The sequence below is a fragment of the Oncorhynchus keta genome, chromosome 15 (genome assembly GCF_023373465.1).
Source record: "Oncorhynchus keta strain PuntledgeMale-10-30-2019 chromosome 15, Oket_V2, whole genome shotgun sequence".
Taxonomy (NCBI): domain Eukaryota; kingdom Metazoa; phylum Chordata; class Actinopteri; order Salmoniformes; family Salmonidae; genus Oncorhynchus; species Oncorhynchus keta.
In genome coordinates, this window is record NC_068435.1 from 875,101 (window position 1) to 897,712 (window position 22,612).

General features: G+C 46.1%; 2 protein-coding genes across 2 annotated transcripts in view; both read left to right on the plus strand.

The window, feature by feature from the left end:
• LOC127907720 (dual specificity calcium/calmodulin-dependent 3',5'-cyclic nucleotide phosphodiesterase 1C-like) overlaps window positions 1-22,612 on the plus strand; it is a 167,978-nt gene that overhangs the window by 30,744 nt on the left and 114,622 nt on the right. Inside the window, exon 2 of the mRNA XM_052464301.1 lies at window positions 7,252-7,434. Coding sequence (XP_052320261.1) covers window positions 7,349-7,434 — 86 coding nt within the window. The 5' untranslated portion in view covers window positions 7,252-7,348. The remainder of the gene's footprint in view (window positions 1-7,251; window positions 7,435-22,612) is intronic.
• Window positions 7,835-22,612, plus strand: part of LOC127907697 (dual specificity calcium/calmodulin-dependent 3',5'-cyclic nucleotide phosphodiesterase 1C-like) — an 89,414-nt gene continuing 74,636 nt past the window's right edge. The window contains exons 1-4 of the mRNA XM_052464279.1: window positions 7,835-7,900; window positions 8,191-8,321; window positions 11,895-12,021; window positions 22,288-22,388. Coding sequence (XP_052320239.1) covers window positions 7,835-7,900; window positions 8,191-8,321; window positions 11,895-12,021; window positions 22,288-22,388 — 425 coding nt within the window. The remainder of the gene's footprint in view (window positions 7,901-8,190; window positions 8,322-11,894; window positions 12,022-22,287; window positions 22,389-22,612) is intronic.

Consider the following 22,612-nt stretch of genomic DNA (forward strand, 5'->3'; position numbering starts at 1 on the left):
GCCCGCCAGGAAGTCCAGGACCCAGTTGCACAGGGCGGGTTTGATGACGAGTTTGGAGGGTACTATGGTGTTAAATGCTGAGCTGTAGTCGATGAACAGCATTCTTACATAGGTATTCCTCTTGTCCAGATGGGTTAGGGCAGTGTGGAGTGTGATTGCGTCGTCTGTGGACCTATTGGGTCGCTAAGCAAATTGGAGTGGGTCTAGGATGTCAGGTAGGGTGGAGGTGATATGGTCCTTGAGTCATCTCTCAAAGCACCTCATGATGACGGAAGTGAGTGCTCCGGGCGATAGTCATTTAGCTAATTTACCTTGGTGGCCCTCTTGAAGCATGTGGGAACATCAAACATAAGGTTTGATTGAATATATGATTGAATATGTCCGTAAACACACCAGCCAGCTGGTCTGCGCATGCTCTGAGGACGCGGCTGGGGATGCCGTCTGGGCCGGCAGCCTTGCGAGGGTTAACATGTTTAAATGTTTTTCTCACATTGGCTGCAGTGAAGGAGAGCCCGCAGGTTTTGGAAGCGGGCCGTGTCAGTGGCACTGTATTGTCCTCAAAGTGAGCAAAGAAGTTGTTTAGTTTGTCTGGGAGCAAGACATCGTGGTCCGCAACGGGGCTGGTTTTCTTTTTGTAATCCGTGATTGACTGTAGACCCTGCCACATACCTCTCATGTCTGAGCTGTTGAATTGCGACTCTACTTTGTCTCTATACTGACGCTTAGCTTGTTTGATAGCCTTGCGGAGGGAATAGCTACACTGTTTGTATTCGGTCGTGTTTCCGGTTGCCTTGCCCTGGTTAAAAGCAGTGGTTTGCGCTTTCAGTTTTGTGCAAATGCTGCCTTCAATCCACGGTTTCTGATTGGGGAATGTTTTAATAGACGCTATGGGTACAACATCACTGATGCACTTGCTAAAAAATTGCTCACCGAATCAGCATATTCATCAATGTTATTGTCCGAATGCATATCCCAGTCCACGTCAATCTTGTGTCTGATTTGTCGGACCGGTTGAACATATCCCAGTCCACGGGAGCATATCCCAGTCCACGTGATCGAATCTTGAAGCGTGGAATCCGATTGGTCGGACCAGCGTTGAACAGACCTGAATGAAGTTCTTTCAGGTGCCATCGATTCGTCTGCTTGGGGAGGGATATACACTACTGTGATTATGATCGAAGAGAATTCTCTTGGTAGATAATGCGGTCGGCATCTGATTGTAAGGAATTCTAGGTCAGGTGAACAAAAGGACTTGAGTTCCTGTATGTTGTTATGATCACAACACATCTCGTTAATCATAGTGCATACACCCCCGCCCTTCTTCTTACCAGAGAGGTGTTTGTTTCTTTCGGCTCGATGCATGAAGAAGCCAGGTGGCTGTGCCGACTCTGATAACATATCCCGAGAGAGCCATGTTTCCGTGAAACAAAGAATGTTACAATCTCTGATGTCTCTCTGGAAGGCAACCCTTGATCGGATTTCATCTACCTTGTTGTCAAGAGACTGGACATTGGCGAGTAATATACTCGGGAGGGTGCGCTATGTGCCCGTCTCCCGAGCCTGACCAGAAGACCGCTCTGTCTGCCCTTCTGCGGCGCTGTTGTTTTGGGTCGCCTGCTGGGATCCGATCCATTGTCCTGGGTGGTGGACCAAACAGAGGATCCGCTTCGGGAAAGTCGTTTTCCTGGTCGTAATGTTGGTGAGTTGACGTTGCTCTTCATCCAATAGTTCCTCCCGACTGTATGTAATAAGCCTTAAGATAAAACCTAATCTTTTCTGGTGGTAACAATGTAAGAAATAACACATTCAAAACCAAAATACTGCATAGTTTCCTAGGAACGCGAAGCGAGGCAGCCATCTCTGTCGGCGCCGGAAGTCGATCACCTGTAATTAACTAGGCAAGTCAGTTAAAAACAAATTCTTATTTTCAATGATGGCCTAGGAACAGTGGGTAAACTGCCTTGTTCAGGGGCAGAACAATAGATTTCCACCTTGTCAGCTCTGGGATTCTTTTGGTTACTGGCCCAACGCTGTAACCACTCAACCTGCCACACCAACATGTTGACATGGGATCCGATTGTCCTGGGTGGTGGACCAAACAGAGGATCTGCCACACCAACATGTTGACATGGGATCCGATTGTCCTGGGTGGTGGACCAAACAGAGGATCTGCCACACCAACATGTTGACATGGGATCCGATTGTCCTGGGTGGTGGACCAAATAGAGGATCTCAAAAGCCACCAACATGTTGACATGGGATCCGATTGTCCTGGGTGGTGGACCAAACAGAGGATCTGCCACACCAACATGTTGACATGGGATCCAGTGTCCTGGGTGGTGGACCAAACAGAGGATCTGCCACACCAACATGTTGACATGGGATCCGATTGTCCTGGGTGGTGGACCAAACAGAGGATCTGCCACCAACATGTTGACATGGGATCCGATTGTCCTGGGTGGTGGACCAAACAGAGGATCTGCCACACCAACATGTGACATGGGATCCGATTGTCCTGGGTGGTGGACCAAACAGAGGATCTGCCACACCAACATGTTGACATGACCGGATCCACATACTGTCAGATCTGTAGTCACCTGATCGTTTATGTATTCCTATAAAATATATATATATATTTCAAAGATATCCTTACATGATATATAATATTCATCTTTATATCTGGGTTTAATCCGAATCATGACATGTCCAGTGGCTAAACAGTTCATGAGGCTTCTTCACATGAAAAATTTCTGATACTGCACCATCTGACTGAAGGTAACATTTCTGAGCCTACAGCACCATACTGACTGAAGGTAACATATCTGAGCCTACAGCACCATACTGACTGAAGGTAACATATCTGAGCCTACAGCACCATACTGACTGAAGGTAACATATCTGAGCCTACAGCACCATACTGACTGAAGGTAACATATCTGAGCCTACAGCACCATACTGACTGAAGGTAACATATCTGAGCCTACAGCACCATACTGACAGAAGGTAACATATCTGAGCCTACAGCACCATACTGACTGAAGGTAACATATCTGAGCCTACAGCACCATACTGACTGAAGGTAACATATCTGAGCCTACAGCACCATACTGAAGGTAACATATCTGAGCCTACAGCACCATACTGAAGGTAACATATCTGAGCCTACAGCACCATACTGAAGGTAACATATCTGAGCCTACAGCACCATACTGAACGTAACATATCTGAGCCTACATCACCATACTGAAGGTAACATATCTGAGCCTACAGCACCATACTGAAGGTAACATATCTGAGCCTACAGCACCATACTGAAGGTAACATATCTGAGCCTACAGCACCATACTGAAGGTAACATATCTGAGCCTACAGCACCATACTGAAGGTAACATATCTGAGCCTACAGCACCATACTGAAGGTAACATATCTGAGCCTACAGCACCATACTGAAGGTAACATATCTGAGCCTACAGCACCATACTGAAGGTAACATATCTGAGCCTACAGCACCATACTGACCATACTGAACGTAACATATCTGAGCCTTCAGCACCATACTGACAGAAGGTAACATATCTGAGCTTACAGCACCATACTGACAGAAGGTAAAATATCTGAGCCTACAGCACCATAGTGACTGAAGGTAACATATCTGAGCCTACATCACCATACTGAAGGTAACATATCTGAGCCTACAGCACCATACTGAAGGTAACATATCTGAGCCTACAGCACCATACTGACTGAAGGTAACGTATCTGAGCCTACAGCACCATTCTGAAGGTAACATATCTGAGCCTACAGCACCATACTGACTGAAGGTAACATATCTGAGCCTACAGCACCATTCTGAAGGTAACATATCTGAGCCTACAGCACCATTCTGAAGGTAACATATCTGAGCCTACAGCACCATACTCAGTAATAGGCTACAAGGCCCAGAAAGACAAACATCCTCATATTTAATCCAAGTTGCTATTTCCAAAGCACATCTCTGCTTTTTCTGTAAAAAAAAACAAAAATGCAGTGTAGACAATCTATAGCTCCAATCACAACAACTGTTTTCAGATGTTTTATTTATTTAACCTCTTGATCTTAGCCATCCCGGATCCGGGATCGTGAATACACCCTCAGGCTCATTGCCATAACGCAACGTTAACGATTTCTAAAAATCGCAAATGAAATGAAATAAATATGCCTGTTCTCAAGCTTGGCCTTTTCTTAACAACACTGTCATCTCAGATTTTCAAAATATGCTTTTGAACCTGAGAAAATCAATCATTTGTGTAAGAGTATTGATAGCTAGCATACCATTTAGCGTAGCATTTAGCACGCAACATTTTCACAAAAACCAGAAAAGCAATCAAATAAAATAATTTACCTTTGAAGAACTTCGAATGTTTTCAATGAGGAGACTCTCAGTTACATAGCAGATGTCCAGTTTTTCCTGAAAGATTCTTTGTGTAGGACAAATCGCTCCGTTTTGTACATCACATTTGGCTACCGAAACGAACCGAAAATTCAGTCACCAAAACGTCTAACTTTTTCCAAATGAACTCCATAATATCGACCTCAAGGTGTTTTGTCACATATCTCTTCATTGATATGCCGTTCGTGGAAGCATGCTTTCGTCTCAGAATCCCATGGAAAAATACCAGCAGCTGAGTTTTGCGCACCAATTTCCACGCAGGACACCGTGCGGACACTTGGCAAATGTAGTCTCTTATGGTCAATCTTCCAATGATATGCCTACAAATACGTCACAATGCTGCAGACACCTTGGAGAAACGATAGAAAGGGCAGGCTCATTCCTGTCGTATTCACAGCCATATAAGGAGATAATGAAAAACAGAGCCTCAGAAATCCTGCTCATTTCCTGGTTGCAGTTTCATCTTGGTTTGCCTGAAGCTTTTGTTCTAGGGCACTCACAGTGAATATCTTTGCAGTTCTGGAAACGTCAGAGTGTTTTCTTTCCAAAGCTATCAATTCCATGCATAGTCAAGCATCTTTTTGTGACAAAATATTGCGCTTAAAACGGGCACGTCTTTTTATCCAAAAATGAAATACTGCCCCTAGAGTATCAAGAGGAAAACAAACGTTGCTGGCTAACTTATAATTAATAATCTACACAGACTACACAGGCAGTTAACCCACTGTTCCCAGGCCGTCATTGAAAATAAGAATTTGTTCTTAACTGACTTGCCTGGTTAAATAAAGGTTAAATATATATATTTTTAAAACCAGTAATACAAAATATGCCTAAACGTTTTTAAAACGTTAGCTGTCACCTTGAGGCTTGATAGGGGGTAAACATGTTTTTCCCGGTAGGAAAGGCAATTTCATAATTTCTTTAGCTAGCTAGGATAGCTACCATTTAGCTTTTACCCCCATATCAAGCCTAGCAAGCTAGCTAGCCCTACTGGCTGCTGGCCAAATTAGCTAATGTTTTTGTGTTGAGTTACTTAGATAAATAAAACATCTCAAATTAGCGACTCACTTTAGCAATAAAATATTTGAGAATTTTTCTTAACATCTTCTCACTTATTTGTTTCTCCAGTCGTCAGTTTGACCGCACGATTTACACGCTCATTTGTGGCGCCCAAATAAAAAAATGGAATTCCACAGCAGATAAAATTATTATTGTTGCTAAGCTACCAGTTACAGTGCTTTTAGCTTGCGGTTTGCTTGTGCCTTTATCCAGAGGGAATACAAAAATTATAGCTAGTGAGTGATATCGATTTAATATTTGTCAAATTATTGAGCATGTTGTAACGGTTTTCTTCCTCCTCTTCTGAGGAGGAGTAGGATGGATCGGACCAATGCACAGCGTGCTACGTGTCCATAATATAATTTTAATGAAATATAACTGAACAGAAAACAGAAAACAGAAAACAAAAGAATAAGAGAATAAATGGAAACCGACACAGTCCCGTATGGAGCAAACACAGACAGGGAAAATAATCACCCACAACCAACATGGGGAAAACAGGCTACCTAAGTATGATTCTCAATCAGAGACAAGGATAGACAGCTGCCTCTGATTGAGAACCATACCAGGCCAAACACAGACAGGGAAAATAATCACCCACAACCAATATGGGGAAAACAGGCTACCTAAGTATGATTCCCAATCAGAGACAACGATAGACAGCTGTCCGGCCAAAACAAAGAAATAAAGTACATAGAGTTTCCCACCCGAGTCACACCCTGACCAACCAAACATAGAGAATAAAAAGATCTCTACGTTCAGGGCGTGACAGTACCCTCCCCCCTCCCCAAAGGTGTGGACTCCGGCCGCAAACCTGACACTAGGGTCCGGGTGGGCATCTAACCTGGTGGCGGCTCCGGTGCAGGACGCAGAACCCGCTCCACCTCTGGCTCCCCCACTTTGGTGGCGCCTCTGGTGCGGGGACCCTCGCCGCAGGCCTCAAACTGGGCACCCTCGCCGCAGGCCTCAAACTGGGGACCCTCGTTGCAGGCCCTGGACTGGGGACCGTTGCTTGCGGCTTCGGACTGGGGACCGCCGCTGGCGGTTCCGGACTGGGTACCATCGTTGCAGGCTCCGGATCTGGTGCTTATCCTTGGCACCACTCTTCCAGGCTGAATGCCCACTTTAGCCTGGCACCTCCAGAGCGCAGGCACAAATCAAACCGTGCTGTGGGGAGCACTGGAGCTCTGGTGCTTAGAACTTGCACCGCTCCTCATGGCTGAATGCCCACTTTAGCCCGGCACGTGCGGGGCACAGGCACAGGACGTACTGAGCTGTCACAGCGCACCTGAGACACAGTGCACAGAGCCGGAGCAGGATACCCTGGGCCGAAACGGCGCACCGGAGACCAAGAGCGCTAAGCTGGCACAATTTCCCTGGCTGGATGCCCACTCTAGTGTGGCACTTGCGGAGAGCTGGCCCCGAGCGCACTGGAGACACCATGCGCTTTACCGCCTAACACGGTGCCTGACCAGTACCACGCACCTTGCCGTGAGCACGGGGAGTTAGCTCCGCCAACCTCCCAGTGTGCCCCCATCCCCAAATATTGAACCCTCTAGATTGATCTATCACTATATCATCTGACTAGTAAAAGGTCAACTACCCTTCACCCTTCTCCCTCTTCCCTCTCTCCCTCCACCCTCTGTCCCTCTTCCCTCCTCCCTCCACCCTCCCTCCCTCCTCCCTCTATCCCTCCACCCTTCTCCCTCCTCCCTCCCTCTTTCCCTCTCTCCCTCCTCCCTCTCTCCCTCTCTCCCTCCAGGAGATTGGTGGATACAGAGGAAGAGCTCAGCGATATCCAATCAGAGTATGTGCCTTCAGAGGTGCGTGATTGGTTGGCCTCTACATTCACCCGTCAGATGGGTTTGATGCTGCCGCAGACCGAGGAGAAACCACGCTTCAGGAGCATCGTACACGCTGTGCAGGCTGGTATCTTCGTAGAGAGGTAAACTTACTCATACATAGACACACATACACACAGTGAGGAGAAATTACACACACACACACACCTCTAGCTTCCCTGTAGTATTTTTATAAAGCAGACCTCACCAGACCCTCTAGTATCACAAATGGCACCCTATTCCCTACATAGTGCACTCCTTTTGACCAGGGACCATAGCGCTCTGGTGAGTCTGGTCTAAAGTAGTGCACTATGTAGGGTATAGGAACCTGGTCTAAAGTAGTGCACTATATAGGGTATAGAGCCCTGGTCTAAGGTAGTGCACTATATAGGGAATAGGGCCCTGGTCTAAAGTAGTGCACTATAAAGACAGACACTCAGGGAGTGGTGTGTAACACTCAGGGAGTGGTGTGTAAGGTGTTGATGTGTTTCTCTCTGTCCCAGGATGTATAGACGTACCTCTAGCATGGTGGGAGTGGGCTCTCCTGCTACAGTTGTAGCAGTACTGAAGGTAACACATACACAGTGCAGAATATTAAACAGAGCCTACTAAGAGAAAAAAACTTTTTGTCTTAACGACAAAACAAACGTGTTGGGAGGAGACAGGACAGACAGACAGACACAACACATTAATATGTTGTCTGTCTGTCTGTCTGTCTGTCTGTCTGTCTGTCTGTCTGTCTGTCTGTCTGTCTGTCTGTCTGTCTGTCTATCTAGCGCTGAATGAGGCCAGCAGTTAGTTAGTGTCCCTCCTGTTGTTAATATTGTGTCTTTATATATGCTTTATAATGCTCCCTGCAGCACGTTGATAAGTGGTCGTTTGATGTGTTTGCTCTGAACGAGGCCAGTGGAGACCACGCCCTCAAGTTCATCTTCTTTGAACTACTGACCAGATACGACCTCATCAGCAGATTCAAGGTAAAATGCGAGTTGTTATCTGGAAAGCACATGGGATAATATACGTTTTGAATGATTGTTCAAAATGTCACCCTTCTGTTTTATGTTCTCCAACTGACCCAACTACAAACACAGGAAATAACGCTGTACTCTTGGACCTAAATAAAACAAGTCCCCCCATTCCTTCTTTCCTACAGAGCTCCAGCAGTATGTCCTTTCATCGCTACTGTTTCTCATCTATGTGTGTGTGTATGGCGTTTACATTACATTTAAGTCATTTAGCAGACGCTCTTATCCAGAGCGACTTACAAATTGGTGCATTCACCTTATGACATCCAGTGGAACAGTCACTTTACAATAGTGCATCTAAATCTTAAAGGGGGGTGAGAAGGATTACTTATCCTATCCTAGGTATTCCTTAAAGAGGTGGGGTTTCAGGTGTCTCCGGAAGGTGGTGATTGACTCCGCTGTCCTGGCGTCGTGAGGGAGTTTGTTCCACCATTGGGGGCCAGAGCAGCGAACAGTTTTGACTGGGCTGAGCGGGAACTGTACTTCCTCAGTGGTAGGGAGGCGAGCAGGCCAGAGGTGGATGAACGCAGTGCCCTTGTTTGGGTGTAGGGCCTGATCAGAGCCTGGAGGTACTGAGGTGCCGTTCCCCTCACAGCTCCGTAGGCAAGCACCATGGTCTTGTAGCGGATGCGAGCTTCAACTGGAAACCAGTGGAGAGAGCGGAGGAGCGGGGTGACGTGAGAGACCTTGGGAAGGTTGAACACCAGACGGGCTGCGGCGTTCTGGATGAGTTGTAGGGGTTTAATGGCACAGGCAGGGACCCCAGCCAACAGCGAGTTGCAGTAATGCAGACGGGAGATGACAAGTGCCTGGATTAGGACCTGCGCCGCTTCCTGTGTGAGACAGGGTCGTACTCTGCGGATGTTGTAGAGCATGAACCTACAGGAACGGGCCACCGCCTTGATGTTAGTTGAGAACGACAGGGTGTTGTCCAGGATCACGCCAAGGTTCTTAGCGCTCTGGGAGGAGGACACATTGGAGTTGTCAACCGTGATGGCGAGATCATGGAACGGGCAGTCCTTCCCGGGAGGAAGAGCAGCTCCGTCTTGCCGAGGTTCAGCTTGAGGTGGTGATCCGTCATCCACACTGATATGTCTGCCAGACATGCAGAGATGCGATTCGCCACCTGGTCATCAGAAGGGGGAAAGGAGAAGATTAATTGTGTGTCGTCTGCATAGCAATGATAGGAGAGACCATGTGAGGTTATGACAGAGCCAAGTGACTTGGTGTATAGCGAGAATAGGAGAGGGCCTAGAACAGAGCCCTGGGGGACACCAGTGGTGAGAGCGCGTGGTGAGGAGACAGATTCTCGCCACGCCACCTGGTAGGAGCGACCTGTCAGGTAGGACGCAATCAAGCGTGGGCCGCGCCGGAGATGCCCAACTCGGAGAGGGTGGAGAGGAGGATCTGATGGTTCACAGTATCGAAGGCAGCCGAGAGGTCTAGAAGGATGAGAGCAGAGGAGAGAGAGTTAGCTTTAGCAGTGCGGAGCGCCTCCGTGATACAGAGAAGAGCAGTCTCAGTTGAATGACTAGTCTTGAAACCTGACTGATTCGGATCAAGAAGGTCATTCTGAGAGAGATAGCGGGAGAGCTGGCCAAGGACGGCACGTTCAAGAGTTTTGGAGAGAAAAGAAAGAAGGGATACTGGTCTGTAGTTGTTGACATCGGAGGGATCGAGTGTAGGTTTTTTCAGAAGGGGTGCAACTCTCGCTCTCTTGAAGACGGAAGGGACGTAGCCAGCGGTCAGGGATGAGTTGATGAGCGAGGTGAGGTAAGGGAGAAGGTCTCCGGAAATGGTCTGGAGAAGAGAGGAGGGGATAGGGTCAAGTGGGCAGGTTGTTGGGCGGCCGGCCGTCACAAGACGCAAGATTTCATCTGGAGAGAGAGGGAGAAAGAGGTCAGAGCACAGGGTAGGGCAGTGTGAGTAGAACCAGCGGTGTCGTTTGACTTAGCAAACGAGGATCGGATGTCGTCGACCTTCTTTTCAAAATGGTTGACGAAGTCATCTGCAGAGAGGGAGGAGCGGGGGAGGGGGAGGAGGATTCAGGAGGGAGGAGGATTCAGGAGGGAGGAGAAGGTGGCAAAGAGCTTCCTAGGGTTAGAGGCGGATGCTTGGAATTTAGAGTGGTAGAACGTGGCTTTAGCAGCAGAGACAGAGGAGGAAAATGTAGAGAGGAGGAGTGAAAGGATGCCAGGTCCGCAGGGAGGCGTGTTTTCCTCCATTTCCGCTCGGCTGCCCGGAGCCCTGTTCTGTGAGCTCGCAATGAGTCGTCGAGCCACGGAGCGGGAGGGGAGGACCGAGCCGGCCTGGAGGATAGGGGACATAGAGAGTCAAAGGATGCAGAAAGGGAGGAGAGGAGGGTTGAGGAGGCAGAATCAGGAGATAGGTTGGAGAAGGTTTGAGCAGAGGGAAGAGATGATAGGATGGAAGAGGAGAGAGTAGCGGGGGAGAGAGAGCGAAGGTTGGGACGGCGCGATACCATCCGAGTAGGGGCAGTGTGGGAGGTGTTGGATGAGAGCGAGAGGGAAAAGGATACAAGGTAGTGGTCGGAGACTTGGAGGGAGTTGCAATGAGGTTAGTGGAAGAACAGCATCTAGTAAAGATGAGGTCGAGCGTATTGCCTGCCTTGTGAGTAGGGGGAGGGTGAGAGGGTGAGGTCAAAAGAGGAGAGGAGTGGAAAGAAAGAGGCAGAGAGGAATGAGTCAAAGGTAGACGTGGGGGAGGTTAAAGTCGCCCAGAACTGTGAGAGGTGAGCCGTCCTCAGGAAAGGAGCTTATCAAGGCATCAAGCTCATTGATGAACTCTCCGAGGAACCTGGAGGGCGATAAATGATAAGGATGTTAAGCTTGAAAGGGCTGGTAACTGTGACAGCATGGAATTCAAAGGAGGCGATAGACAGATGGGTAAGGGGAGAAAGAGAGAATGACCACTTGGGAGAGATGAGGATCCCGGTGCGAGAGAGCAGTAGGAGTAGCAGTGTTGTCTGTGGTGATCCATGTTTCCGTCAGTGCCAAGAAGTCGAGGGACTGGAGGGAGGCATAGGCTGAGATGAACTCTGCCTTGTTGGCCGCAGATCGGCAGTTCCAGAGGCTACCGGAGACCTGAACTCCACGTGGGTCGTGCGCGCAGGACCACCAGACTAGGGTGGCCGCGGCCACGCGGTGTGGAGCGTTTGTATGGTCTGTGCAGAGAGGAGAGAACAGGGATAGACAGACACATAGTTGACAGGCTACAGAAGAGGCTACGCTAATGCAAGGAGATTGGAATGACAAGTGGACTACACGTCTCGAATGTTCAGAAAGTTAAGCTTACGTAGCAAGAATCTTATTGACTAAAATGATTAAAATGATACAGTACTGCTGAAGTAGGCGAGCTGGCAGTGGCTGCGTTGTTGACTTTGTAGGCTAGCTGGCAGTGGCTGCGTTGTTGACACTACACTAATCGTGTGTGTTTGTGTGTGTGTATGTGTGGCGTGTGTGGGGTGTATGGCATGATTGTGTGCGTGTGTGTGTCCTCTACTCAGATCCCGGTCTCAGCGGTGTTCTCGTCGTAGAAGCTCTGGAGGTGGGCTACGGTAAACACAACAACCCCTACCATAACCTGATGCATGCTGCTGACGTCATACAGACAATACACTACCTACTGCTGAAGACTGGCATCGTGGTGAGATACACACACACACACACACACACACACACACACACACACACACACACACACACACACACACACACACACACACACACACACACACACGCATACACACATACACACACACACACACACACACACACACACACACACACACACACACACACACACACACACACACACACACACACACACACACACACACACACACACACACACACACACACACACACACACACACACACGCCATACACACACACACACACACACACACACACACACACACACACACACACACACACATACACATACACATACACACACACACACACACACACATACACACACACACGCACACACACACAGACACACACACACACACACACACACACACACACACACACACACACACACACACACACACACACACACACACACACACACACACACACACACACACACACGCCATACACACACACACACGCCATACACGTTAACCCCCCCACACACACCAAGTACACCTTAACCAGTTTTAATAAAATACCCCAAAAAGTTAGATATAAGAATAACAAATAACTAAAGAGCAGCAATAAATAACAATAATAAGGCAAAATACAGAGTCAATGTGGAGGCTATATACAGGGTATTACGGTACAGAGTCAATGTGGAGACTATATACAGGGTATTACGGTACAGAGTCAATGTGGAGGCTATATACAGGGTATTACGGTACAGAGTCAATGTGGAGGCTATATACAGGGTATTACGGTACAGAGTCAATGTGGAGGCTATATACAGGGTATTACGGTACAGAGTCAATGTGGAGGCTATATACAGGGTATTACGGTACAGAGTCAATGTGGAGGCTATATACAGGGTATTACGGTACAGAGTCAATGTGGAGGCTATATACAGGGTATTACGGTACAGAGTCAATGTGGAGGCTATATACAGGGTATTACGGTACAGAGTCAATGTGGAGGCTATATACAGGGTATTACGGTACAGAGTCAATGTGGGGACTATATACAGGGTATTACGGTACAGAGTCAATGTGGAGGCTATATACAGGGTATTACGGTACAGAGTCAATGTGGAGGCTATATACAGGGTATTACGGTACAGAGTCAATGTGGAGGCTATATACAGGGTATTACGGTACAGAGTCAATGTGGAGGCTATATACAGGGTATTACGGTACAGAGTCAATGTGGGGACTATATACAGGGTATTACGGTACAGAGTCAATGTGGAGGCTATATACAGGGTATTACGGTACAGAGTCAATGTGGAGGCTATATACAGGGTATTACGGTACAGAGTCAATGTGGGGACTATATACAGGGTGTTACAGTACAGAGTCAATGTGGAGGCTATATACAGGGTATTACGGTACAGAGTCAATGTGGAGACTATATACAGGGTATTACGGTAGAGTCAATGTGGAGGCTATATACAGGGTATTACGGTACAGAGTCAATGTGGAGGCTATATACAGGGTATTACGGTACAGAGTCAATGTGGAGGCTATATACAGGGTATTACGGTACAGAGTCAATGTGGAGGCTATATACAGGGTATTACGGTACAGAGTCAATGTGGAGGCTATATACAGGGTATTACGGTACAGAGTCAATGTGGAGGCTATATACAGGGTATTACGGTACAGAGTCAATGTGGAGGCTATATACAGGGTATTACGGTACAGAGTCAATGTGGGGACTATATACAGGGTATTACGGTACAGAGTCAATGTGGAGGCTATATACAGGGTATTACGGTACAGAGTCAATGTGGAGGCTATATACAGGGTATTACGGTACAGAGTCAATGTGGGGACTATATACAGGGTATTACGGTACAGAGTCAATGTGGAGGCTATATACAGGGTATTACGGTACAGAGTCAATGTGGGGACTATATACAGGGTATTACGGTACAGAGTCAATGTGGAGGCTATATACAGGGTATTACGGTACAGAGTCAATGTGGAGGCTATATACAGGGTATTACGGTACAGAGTCAATGTGGAGGCTATATACAGGGTATTACGGTACAGAGTCAATGTGGGGACTATATACAGGGTATTACGGTACAGAGTCAATGTGGAGGCTATATACAGGGTATTACGGTACAGAGTCAATGTGGAGGCTATATACAGGGTATTACGGTACAGAGTCAATGTGGAGGCTATATACAGGGTATTATGGTACAGAGTCAATGTGGGGACTATATACAGGGTATTACGGTACAGAGTCAATGTGGGGACTATATACAGGGTATTACGGTACAGAGTCAATGTGGAGACTATATACAGGGTATTACGGTACAGAGTCAATGTGGAGGCTATATACAGGGTATTACGGTACAGAGTCAATGTGGAGGCTATATACAGGGTATTACGGTACAGAGTCAATGTGGAGACTATATACAGGGTATTACGGTACAGAGTCAATGTGGAGGCTATATACAGGGTATTACGGTACAGAGTCAATGTGGGGACTATATACAGGGTATTACGGTACAGAGTCAATGTGGGGACTATATACAGGGTATTACGGTACAGAGTCAATGTGGGGACTATATACAGGGTATTACGATACAGAGTCAATGTGGAGGCTGTATACAGGGCATTACGGTACAGAGTCAATGTGGAGACTATATACAGGGTATTACGGTACAGAGTCAATGTGGAGGGTATATACAGGGTATTACGGTACAGAGTCAATGTGGAGACTATATACAGGGTATTACGGTACAGAGTCAATGTGGAGGCTATATACAGGTTATTACGGTACAGAGTCAATGTGGAGACTATATACAGGGTATTACGGTACAGAGTCAATGTGGAGACTATATACAGGGTATTACGGTACAGAGTCAATGTGGAGGCTATATACAGGGTATTACGGTACAGAGTCAATGTGGAGGCTATATACAGGGTATTACGGTACAGAGTCAATGTGGAGGCTATATACAGGGGGTACCGGTACAGAGTCAATGTGGAGGCTATATACAGGGTATTACGGTACAGAGTCAATGTGGAGGCTATATACAGGGTATTACGGTATAGAGTCAATGTGGAGGCTATATACAGGGTATTACGGTACAGAGTCAATGTGGAGGCTATATACAGGGTATTACGGTACAGAGTCAATGTGGAGGCTATATACAGGGTATTACGGTACAGAGTCAATGTGGAGACTATATACAGGGTATTACGGTACAGAGTCAATGTGGAGGCTATATACAGGGTATTACGGTACAGAGTCAATGTGGGGACTATATACAGGGTATTACGGTACAGAGTCAATGTGGAGGCTATATACAGGGTATTACGGTACAGAGTCAATGTGGAGACTAAATACAGGGTATTACGGTACAGAGTCAATGTGGAGGCTATATACAGGGTATTACGGTACAGAGTCAATGTGGGGACTATATACAGGGTATTACGGTAAAGAGTCAATGTGGAGGCTATATACAGGGTATTACGGTACAGAGTCAATGTGGAGACTATATACAGGGTATTACGGTACAGAGTCAATGTGGGGACTATATACAGGGTGTTACGGTACAGAGTCAATGTGGAGGCTATATACAGGGTATTACGGTACAGAGTCAATGTGGAGACTATATACAGGGTATTACGGTACAGAGTCAATGTGGAGACTATATACAGGGTATTACGGTACAGAGTCAATGTGGAGGCTATATACAGGGTATTACGGTACAGAGTCAATGTGGAGGCTATATACAGGGTATTACGGTACAGAGTCAATGTGGAGGCTATATACAGGGGGTACCGGTACAGAGTCAATGTGGAGGCTATATACAGGGTATTACGGTACAGAGTCAATGTGGAGGCTATATACAGGGTATTACGGTACAGAGTCAATGTGGAGGCTATATACAGGGTATTACGGTACAGAGTCAATGTGGAGGCTATATACAGGGGGTACCGGTACAGAGTCAATGTGGAGACTATATACAGGGGGTACCGGTACAGAGTCAATGTGGAGGCTATATACAGGGGGTACCGGTACAGAGTCAATGTGGAGGCTATATACAGGAGGTACCGGTACAGAGTCAATGTGGAGTCTATATACAGGGTGTTATGGTACAGAGTCAATGTGGAGACTATATACAGGGGTACCAGTACAGAGTCAATGTGGAGGCTATATACAGGGGGTACCGGTACAGAGTCAATGTGGAGGCTATATACAGGGGGTACCGGTACAGAGTCAATGTGGGGACTATATACAGGGGGTACCGGTACAGAGTCAATGTGGAGGCTATATACAGGGGGTACCGGTACAGAGTCAATGTGGAGACTATATACAGGGGGTACCGGTACAGAGTCAATGTGGGGACTATATACAGGGGGTACCGGTACAGAGTCAATGTGGAGGCTATATACAGGGGGTACCGGAACAGAGTCAATGTGGAGACTATATACACGAGGTACCGGTACAGAGTCAATGTGGAGGCTATATACAGGGGTACCGGTACAGAGTCAATGTGGAGACTATATACAGGGGTACCGGTACAGAGTCAATGTGGAGGCTATATACAGGGGGTACCGGTACAGAGTCAATGTGGAGGCTATATACTGGTGGTACCGGTACAGAGTCAATGTGGGGACTATATACAGGGGTGTACCGGTACAGAGTCAATGTGGAGGCTATATACAGGGGGCACCGGTACAGAGTCAATGTGGAGACTATATACAGGAGGTACCGGTACAGAGTCAATGTGGAGGCTATATACAGGGTGTTATGGTACAGAGTCAATGTGGAGACTATATACAGGGGGTACCAGTACAGAGTCAATGTGGAGGCTATATACAGGGTGTTATGGTACAGAGTCTATGTGGAGGCTATATACAGGGGGTACCGGTACAGAGTCAATGTGGAGACTATATACAGGAGGTACCGGTACAGAGTCAATGTGGAGACTATATACAGGGGGTACCGGTACAGAGTCAATGTGGAGGCTATATACAGGGGGTACCGGTACAGAGTCAATGTGGATGCTATACACAGGGGTACCGGTACAGAGTCAATGTGGAGGCTATATACAGGGGGTACCGGTACAGAGTCTTTGTGGAGGCTATATACAGGGGTACTGGTACAGAGTCAATGTGGAGACTATATACAGGGGGTACCGGTACAGAGTCAATGTGTAGGCTATATACAGGGGGCACCGGTACAGAGTCAATGTGGAGGCTATATACAGGGTATTATGGTACAGAGTCAGTGTGGAGACGATATACAGGGGGTACCAGTACAGAGTCAATGTGGAGGCTATATACAGGGTATTACGGTACAGAGTCAATGTGGAGGCTATATACAGGGGTACCAGTACAGAGTCAATGTGGAGGCTATATACAGGGTATTACGGTACAGAGTCAGTGTGGAGACGATATACAGGGGGTACCAGTACAGAGTCAATGTGGAGGCTATATACAGGGTATTACGGTACAGAGTCAATGTGGAGGCTATATACAGGGTATTACGGTACAGAGTCAGTGTGGAGACGATATACCAGTACAGAGTCAATGTGCGGGGGCACAGGTTAGTTAAAGTAATTGTGGTAGTATGTACATGTAGGGAGATTTATTAAATTGACTTTGCATAGATAATAACAGAGTATCAGCAGCGTAAAAGGGAGGGGCAATGTGAATAGTCTGGGTAGCCATTTGATTAGTTGTTCAGGAGTCTTATGGCTTGGGGGTAGAAGCTGTTTAGAAGTCTGATGTTCTGCAGTCTTATGGCTTGGGGATAGAAGCTGTTTAGAAGCCTGATGTTCTGCAGTCTTATGGCTTGGGATAGAAGCTGTTTAGAAGCCTGATGTTCTGCAGTCTTATGGCTTGGGGATTGAAGCTGTTTAGAAGCCTGATGTTCTGCAGTCTTATGGCTTGGGGATAGAAGCTGTTTAGAAGCCTGATGTTCTGCAGTCTTATGGCTTGGGGATAGAAGCTGTTTAGAAGCCTGATGTTCTGCAGTCTTATGGCTTGGGGATTGAAGCTGTTTAGAAGCCTGATGTTCTGCAGTCTTATGGCTTGGGGATAGAAGCTGTTTAGAAGCCTGATGTTCTGCAGTCTTATGGCTTGGGGATTGAAGCTGTTTTAGAAGCCTGATGTTCTGCAGTCTTATGGCTTGGGGATTGAAGCTGTTTTAGAAGCCTGATGTTCAGGGGTCTTATGGCTTGGGGATTGAAGCTGTTTTAGAAGCCTGATGTTCAGGGGTCTTATGGCTTGGGGATTGAAGCTGTTTTAGAAGCCTGATGTTCAGGGGTCTTATGGCTTGGGGATTGAAGCTGTTTTAGAAGCCTGATGTTCAGGGGTCTTATGGCTTGGGGATTGAAGCTGTTTTAGAAGCCTGATGTTCAGGGGTCTTATGGCTTGGGGATTGAAGCTGTTTTAGAAGCCTGATGTTCAGGGGTCTTATGGCTTGGGGATTGAAGCTGTTTTAGAAGCCTGATGTTCAGGGGTCTTATTGCTTGGGGATAGAAGCTGTTTAGAAGCCTGATGTTCAGGGGTCTTATGGTGGGGGAAATTATGGTCAGTCAAGAAAACTTTAAGCTTGTCTCTCAATTAAAAAACGTGCCAACACTTTGCCCCTTGATAACCAGCGCACTTCTGTATGTTGTAAAAGCGTTACATGGTTGCTGCCCATATCATTGCATAATAGGGGTGGCAAGGTAGCTTAGTTGTTAGAGTGTTGGACTAATAACCAGAAGGTTGCAAGTTCAAATCCCTGAGCTGACAAGGTACAAATCTGTCGTTCTGCCCCTGAACAGGCAGTTAACCCACTGTTCCGAGGTCATCATTGAAAATAAGAATTTGTTCTTAACTAAAAATAAATAAAAAATGCACAAAATATACAAGTGTTCTCTGGCCTTGCTATAACAAAGTTAACCATTTTCACTGTAGTGTCAAAAAGCTGTCAGGCGTTCCCTTGGCAGCAAGAGCCCCTTGGTGGATGCTGCAGTGTACCCAAGGGACTATGCATAGATGATAACAACAGAGAGTAGCAGCGGTGTGGGGGAGGGGGCAATGTGAATAGTGTGGGTAGCCATTTGACGAGATGTTCAGGAGTCTTATGGCTTGGGAGTTTAGAAGCCTCTTGACTGATTGAATAGGAAACTGATAGAACAGGAGACTGATAGAACAGGAGACTGATAGAACAGGAGACTGATAGAACAGGAGATTTATTTAATAGGAGACTGATAGAACAGAATATAATGTTCAACTGACTAAGAGGCTGATAGAACAGGAGACTGATATAACAGGAGACTGATATAACAGGAGACTGATAGAACAGGAGACTGATATAACAGGAGACTGATAGAACAGGAGATTGATAGATCAGGAGACTGATAGAACAGGGGATTGATAGAACAGGAGACTGATAGAACAGGAGACTGATATAACAGGAGACTGATATAACAGGAGACTGATAGAACAGGAGACTGTTAGAACAGGAGACTGGTAGAACAGGAGACTGATAGAACTGGAGACTGATAGAACTGGAGACTGATATAACAGGAGACTGATAGAACAGGAGACTGATTGAACAGGAGACTGATAGAACAGGAGATTTATTTAATAGGAGACTGATAGAACAGAATATAATGTTCAACTGACTAAGAGGCTGATAGAACAGGAGACTGATATAACAGGAGACTGATATAACAGGAGACTGATAGAACAGGAGACTGATATAACAGGAGACTGATAGAACAGGAGATTGATAGATCAGGAGACTGATAGAACAGGGGATTGATAGAACAGGAGACTGATAGAACAGGAGACTGATATAACAGGAGACTGATATAACAGGAGACTGATAGAACAGGAGACTGTTAGAACAGGAGACTGGTAGAACAGGAGACTGATAGAACTGGAGACTGATAGAACTGGAGACTGATAGAACTGGAGACTGATATAACAGGAGACTGATAGAACAGGAGACTGATAGAACAGGAGACTGTTAGAACAGGAGACTGGTAGAACAGGAGACTGGTAGAACAGGAGACTGGTAGAACAGGAGACTGATAGAACTGGAGACTGATAGAACAGGAGACTGATAGAACAGAATGTAATGTTCAACTGGCTGAGAGACTGATACAAGAGGAGACTGATAGAACAGGAGACTAATAGAACAGGAGATTGATAGAACAGGAGACTGATAGAACAGGAGACTGATAGAACAGAATGTAATGTTCAACTGGCTGAGAGACTGATACAAGAGGAGACTGATAGAACAGGAGACTAATAGAACAGGAGATTGATAGAACAGGAGACTGATAGAACAGGAGACTGATAGAACAGGAGACTGATAGAACAGGAGACTGATAGAACAGGAGATTGATAGAACAGGAGACTGATAGAACAGGAGACTGATAGAACAGGAGACTGATAGAACAGGAGACTGATAGAACAGGATATTATGTCCAACTGACTGAGAGACTGATATAACAGGAGACAGATAGAACAGGAGACTGATAGAACAGGAGACTGATATAACAGGAGACTGATAGAACAGGAGACTGATAGAACAGGAGACTGATAGAACAGGAGATTGATAGAACAGGAGACTGATAGAACAGGAGACTGATAGAACAGAATGTAATGTTCAACTGGCTGAGAGACTGATAGAACAGGAGACTGATAGAACAGGAGATTGATATAACAGGAGACTGGTAGAACAGGAGACTGAATCGAACTAGAGACTGATAGAACATGAGACTGATAGAACAGGAGACTGATAGAACAGGAGACTGATAGAACAGAATGTAATGTTCAACTGGCTGAGAGACTGATAGAACAGGAGACTGATAGAACAGGAGATTGATAGAACAGGAGACTGATAGAACAGAATGTAATGTTCAACTGGCTGAGAGACTGATAGAACAGGAGACTGATAGAACAGGAGACTGATAGAACAGGAGATTGATAGAACAGGAGATTGATAGAACATGAGACTGATAGAACAGGAGACTGATAGAACAGAATGTAATGTTCAACTGGCTGAGAGACTGATAGAACAGGAGACTGATAGAACAGGAGACTGATAGAACAGGAGATTGATAGAACAGGAGATTGATAGAACATGAGACTGATAGAACAGGAGACTGATAGAACAGGAGATTGATAGAACAGGAGACTGATAGAACAGGAGACTGATAGAACAGGAGACTGATAGAACAGGAGATTGATAGAACAGGATATTATGTCCAACTGACTGAGAGACTGATAGAACAGGAGACTGATATAACAGGAGACTGATAGAACAGGAGACTGATAGAACAGGAGGCTGATAGAACAGGAGACTGATATAACAGGAGACTGATAGAACAGGAGACTGATAGAACAGGAGACTGATGGAACAGGAGACTGATAGATCAGGAGACTGATAGAACAGGGATTGATAGAACAGGAGACTGATAGAACAGGAGACTGATATAACAGGAGACTGATATAACAGGAGACTGATAGAACAGGAGATTGATAGATCAGGAGACTGATAGAACAGGGGATTGATAGAACAGGAGACTGATGGAACAGGAGACTGATAGAACAGGAGACTGGTAGAACAGGAGACTGATAGAACTGGAGACTGATAGAACATGAGACTGATAGAACAGGAGATTGAGAGAACATAAGACTGATAGAACAGGAGACTGATACAAGAGGAGACTGATAGAACAGGAGACTGATAGAACAGGAGACTAATTGGACAGGAGACTGATAGAACAGAATGTAATGTTCAACTGGCTGAGAGACTGATAGAAGAGGAGACTGATAGAAGAGGAGACTGATAGAACAGGAGACTGATAGAACAGGAGACTGATAGAACAGGAGATTGATAGAACAGGAGACTGATAGAACAGGAGACTGATTAGACAGGAGACTGATAGAACAGAATGTAATGTTCAACTGGCTGAGAGACTGATAGAAGAGGAGACTGATAGAAGAGGAGACTGATAGAACAGGAGACTGATAGAACAGGAGATTGATAGAACAGGAGACTGATAGAACAGGAGACTGATAGAACAGAATGTAATGTTCAACTGGCTGAGAGACTGATAGAACAGGAGACTGATAGAACAGGAGACTGATAGAACAGGAGACTGATAGAACAGGAGATTGATAGAACAGGAGATTGATAGAACAGAATGTAACGTTCAACTGTTCAGTTTGTCATTTCCACACCCTCTTCTCCCTTTCTATTCTTTCTTTATGGTCTCTTTCTACGGTGTCGGGCGCAGCATTGGTTGACAGAGCTAGAGATCTTTGCGATGATCTTTGCAGCAGCGGTTCACGACTACGAACACACTGGAACCACCAACAATTTCCACATCCAGACCAGGTAATAGATGACTGATCTAACAGATCCAGACCAGGTAATAGATGACTGATCTAACAGATCCAGACTAGGTAATAGATTGCTGATCGAACAGATCCAGACCAGGTAATAGATGACTGATATAACAGATCCAGACCAGGTAATAGATGACTGATATAAAAGATCCAGACCAGGTAATAGATGACTAATCTAACAGATCCAGACCAGGTAATAGATGACTGATCTAA